Genomic DNA, 4391 nt, shown 5'->3' on the forward strand with positions numbered 1-4391 from the left:
CCATGGGACGAAGCGCTGCCTGAGCCGCTGCGCGCTGCACTCCGCAACATGCCAGCCGACTTCCTGCGTTACATCCTGCCGGGCCTCATCGGCCGCTTCACAGCCGCCAAAACGGCGATTGCTACAGAGAGCACTTCACAAGAAAGCCGCTCAAGCGATGAAGCAAGCAGTGATGGGGCATCTGTTGCCAGTGAAAGCAGCTCCACAGGTGATGATTTTTGCTTTTTGCGTGTTATAGCACCAGATCAGCTTTGAAGGGGGTCAGCATTTCAATGTGCTGGGTTTTCCGGGGTTGGCAATTGACCATATTGTTCAGATATCATTGCATAATTGGTTTCAAATGTTGTGCCAGCAGTGCGCAAGCTGGCATTTCCGCCTGACTGCACAGCAGTTGCAGCTGCATGCCTTGACATAAGAAATAATCCCTTCTTTCTTGCAGCATCCAGCAAGGTATGCATTGAGATGACCCTCACCGCTCGCAGGCCTAAAACCAGCAGCAGTGCAGAAGAAGGGCCTGCAGGACCTGGCCGCGTATCGCCTGCCCAACCAGACAAATCGGCTGGCGCTGGTGTTTGACCCAATGGCAGACGGCGTTCCCTTCACCTTTGGCCTCGAAATATTCGAGCCGGGGCACAAGACTGCGCCTCACACGCACCCATCCTCCCAGGAGCTCTTCTTCATCCTTGCAGGTAGGTCCTGTTTTTTTCTCTTTTTTCCAGCTGACCTTTTCCCAGTTCTGCAGCAGCAATCATATGTTGTCACAGATACAGACCTGCCGAGGTGTGCCTTCCATGCAAGCGAATCTTGGAACTTGTTGGGGCACAATTAACATTTCTCCTCTGAAAAGAACATACTGTATTATGACGATGCACTAATGCGTTTCTAAAGCGGGACAATACTCTTCTGGGAGGGCTGCATATCTGCTAGGCTTTTTATTAATGTGAAGAACACAAGCGCCCACGAGCCAACGACCTCTTTTCACTGAGCTTCTCGTGTCATGAGTGTCTTGCTGATGTGGCAGCATTTTGTGCCATGTGTGTGTTGCTGACATGGCGCTGATGTGGTGCAGGCGACGGCGAGGGCTTCTGCGACGGGCAGCGCTTCCCGGTGGCGGCCGGTGACGCGGTGGCGTTCCCTCCGCGCAGCCTCCACGGCATCGACGTATCTCCCTCAGGTTTTGTCAACCCCCAAATGATGCTGTCAACTGGGGATTTTCTATCAAGTCGAATCCAAGAGAGAGGATGCAAACGTCCAAACCAGTGCAAGCGCGAATCAGGAAAAGGAAGGAGGGCTGCCTTGCAAACACAGTACTTACAGCACACAAGATGCCTCTGGCCCAGGAGAGGGGTCGTTGTCTGTTCATGTAATTAGCAATGGGTGGCTGGGTGATATGTAAAGAGGAATACTACAACAACTGGCTACCTCTCACCAGTCTTGGCGACTATATTTGTTGTGCTCTTCACTTAGACGATCATCATGATTTAATCTTTTGTCTTCCATTCTCCTGCAGGTCGCATGTATTGCCTGGAGCTCATGCAGCCCAACGACATGTTTGCCGAGTTTGTCAAAGCCGGCCAGCCGCTCGGGGGACTAGCAGATGATGATCTGTGCGTGCTGGCAGCTCTCGGCTGCGGCGGTGTTCTGCCGGGAGAAAGTAGCGCCTAATTTGCCAACCAGCTGGCAGTGATTACTGCATGTTTGAAGTTGATTGGGTTTGGGGTGCCAGTGGATTGCTGCATGCCAGGAGACCAATAAAGATGTGGAATTAAAAATTAGATGTAATGACAGCATGCTTGCTTGCACAGATCATGGAAATAAATTGCAATGTGGGTTGGATTTATTGAATGGGTGGCTCCATGCATCAGCTCTTAATTGATGACCTACAGAGTGTCCCTCTGGGGAAAAGACAAAAGGTGAGGTTTGGCACGTGCCTGGGGAAGGGTGACCTGAGCTGAACCGCTTAGATAGACGCTAAGCAACGATGTGCAGATCTCGATGATCGCAGTTAGTGAGCCATAAGCCAAGCAGCTGAAGATGATCTGTCAGCAGATTAAGTGCAGCCACCTCTTCTTTCAACTGATGGATATCGGTATGCGTCACTGACGGAGAACCAGTATGAACCCCTGATGTCGTGACAGCGTACTTGGTGTGCGGACATGAATTAGGCGGTTGCGCGCTTTGACACTCGGTTTGAATATCATAAATTCTAAAGAAGGCACCTTGGTGAGATCAGGACCGGGCAACGCTGAATGTCGGATTTCCACTGTCTGGTTTTCTAGCTGAGTTCGTGTGCGAACATAACGATTTTGATGTACAGCTCTTATTGACATGAATAAAGTGTTTTGCGTACTGCTGGTAGGAAATTCGGTGCGGGATTCGGTAGAGCTTTTTGCAGCCTTCCTGTAGTACAACTGACACAGATTCCCGCCCGACACGTTGTTCCGAAGGCCAGAGCTTCTGCGGTGCAGGTTTGATTCCATATACTGCATATGACGAAGCGAACCAGTTCCAAACTTCTATACGGAGTGATGTAGATACATTGCTTCATCCACAGATTGGCTTGCTACGTGAGCTTGAATGCCCAAAGGATAAGGTGGGCAACAGAAAGATTGGGCAAATCAAGGGCTGGTAGCAGTGATTATACTCGCGATAAAAAATTTTGTTCAGAATTCAATATCAGAGCACCGGCCTTCCTGCAGGTTTTCACCCAGGTGGGGCGTCAACTTGAAGACCGTGTCCATGTCCATGCTGACTGGTTGGCCTTGGTGCTTGAAGGTTTTGACTCATCCAATGCCAGGGGCCCATCTTGCAGCTTCCAATGGGGTAGCAAGCCCTCCAGCCGCTAGAGTTTCTCGAAGGCATGTACAGGCGAGATCTCACAGTCAACCACCCGCTAGAGTTCCTCGGAGGCATGTACAGGCAAGATCTCAATGCCAACTGTCCTGCTAATCTAGTTTGATTTGCCTTTCCACCTGAGTGCCAGCTCACTGAGCGTTGCACAATGCATATTGATGTAGCAGCACTTTCACTATCGCAAACTTTCTCAAGTCCTGCAGCGCTTGTCTGTCCGCATTACTCCATGTAGAGGGTGGCAAGGGTTGCTGTGAAGGCTGTCGTTGCGACACCATAAGGCTGCCTGAGATGGCTGCTGTGTTGCTCAGAACCCGGATCAATGGGAAAACGCCTTCCATGTACGTGACGGGCCCTTGGATGCCGATGGGCCGATCAATGACAGCGCGCTCATTACCGAAATCTGCAAGTATGGCGATCTGTGCGAGGTTACCTACAACAATTTCGTAACGGACGCCGCAGCCCTGAAGGCGTTTCAAAAGAGTGACCCCCTGCATGCCAAGGGGAAGAAAGTGGGCGATTTCAAGTACAATCCACCGGCTGTCATGGATCTTAATGGAGGGAAAGGGGCTGCAGAGGTATGCTCATGGCCCGAATCAAGTCATGCATCAACAATGCAAGTGAAATGATGAATGCAAAATGCACATCTCTGCATTGTGATCTACAGAATTAAGGGACTTTTCAATTGTGCATTGACATCCAGAACAGCATAAGAATGTCCCTGCAGGATGCCCTGATGTACTGCAAAGGCTGCCGAGCAAACTTTGAGGGAACGTTTGTGTGGGTTGAGTAAATGTTGTGCCTGCTGTTCTGCAGTTGAATGTTGCATCGAGCTCGCCAGCTCGGGACTACAAGATTGGCGTGCTCAAGGCTGATGGCAGTCTTGAGGATGATGACACCTTTTATTTGGAGGCAACATCCGGCTTCTACTCGGGGGAATTTGCTGGTTCCTTTGTTGATGACTTGGGCACCAATTGGATTGGCTATGTTGCAATCAATGGGCCTCCCAAGAAGAATGTCCCTTTGGACACGCCAGATTATCTACCTCCGGGCGGAAGAGACATTGTCGTGGCATTCCGAGGCACACAGGTGAGTCAAATATAATATAAAGTAAAATAAAATAAGTTTTTGTGTGCGTTGCCATTTACTGCTAGACGCCCAGTCACTGTCATGCTACAATGGAGTCACACTTTCAGTGTTTCAGAATTGCTTCTGTTCTTGAGCCATGTCCAGTCAGGAATGCAGACTTGATGCAGATTTGCTTACTATGACTGCTATCTCCTGCAAAGTAAAGTGAACACTGTGCCCTTCATGATGATGAATCATTTGATATGGCTGCAGGCCGAGACAGAGTGGAAGTCAAATTTCACAGCAGAGATGGTTAGCTGGGAGGGTGAAGGCAAGGTGCCCAAGTGGAAAGAAGTCCTGCGCTTCATGTTTGGGTCATACAGCTGCACGAGGATGGGATAAAGCCAGCAGTCACAAAAACAGAAGCAGAAACAGCAGCCACAGAGTCTACACCAACCAAGGGCGAGTTTGTG

The 4391-nt window shown here is 50.1% G+C and overlaps 1 protein-coding gene across 1 annotated transcript; it reads left to right on the top strand.

The window, feature by feature from the left end:
• Positions 1 to 517: 517 nt before the first annotated feature.
• On the top strand, positions 518 to 1665 carry COCSUDRAFT_19175 (RmlC-like cupin; the record flags this gene model as incomplete). The annotated part of the gene is made up of 3 exons (XM_005644457.1): positions 518 to 689; positions 1070 to 1174; positions 1511 to 1665. Coding segments are annotated over 3 exons (432 nt in total), but the record flags the coding sequence as incomplete, so codon positions are not given.
• Between the last annotated feature and the right edge of the window lie 2726 nt (positions 1666 to 4391).

Source organism: Coccomyxa subellipsoidea, assembly GCF_000258705.1.
Source record: "Coccomyxa subellipsoidea C-169, whole genome shotgun sequence".
NCBI lineage: Eukaryota > Viridiplantae > Chlorophyta > Trebouxiophyceae > Coccomyxaceae > Coccomyxa > Coccomyxa subellipsoidea.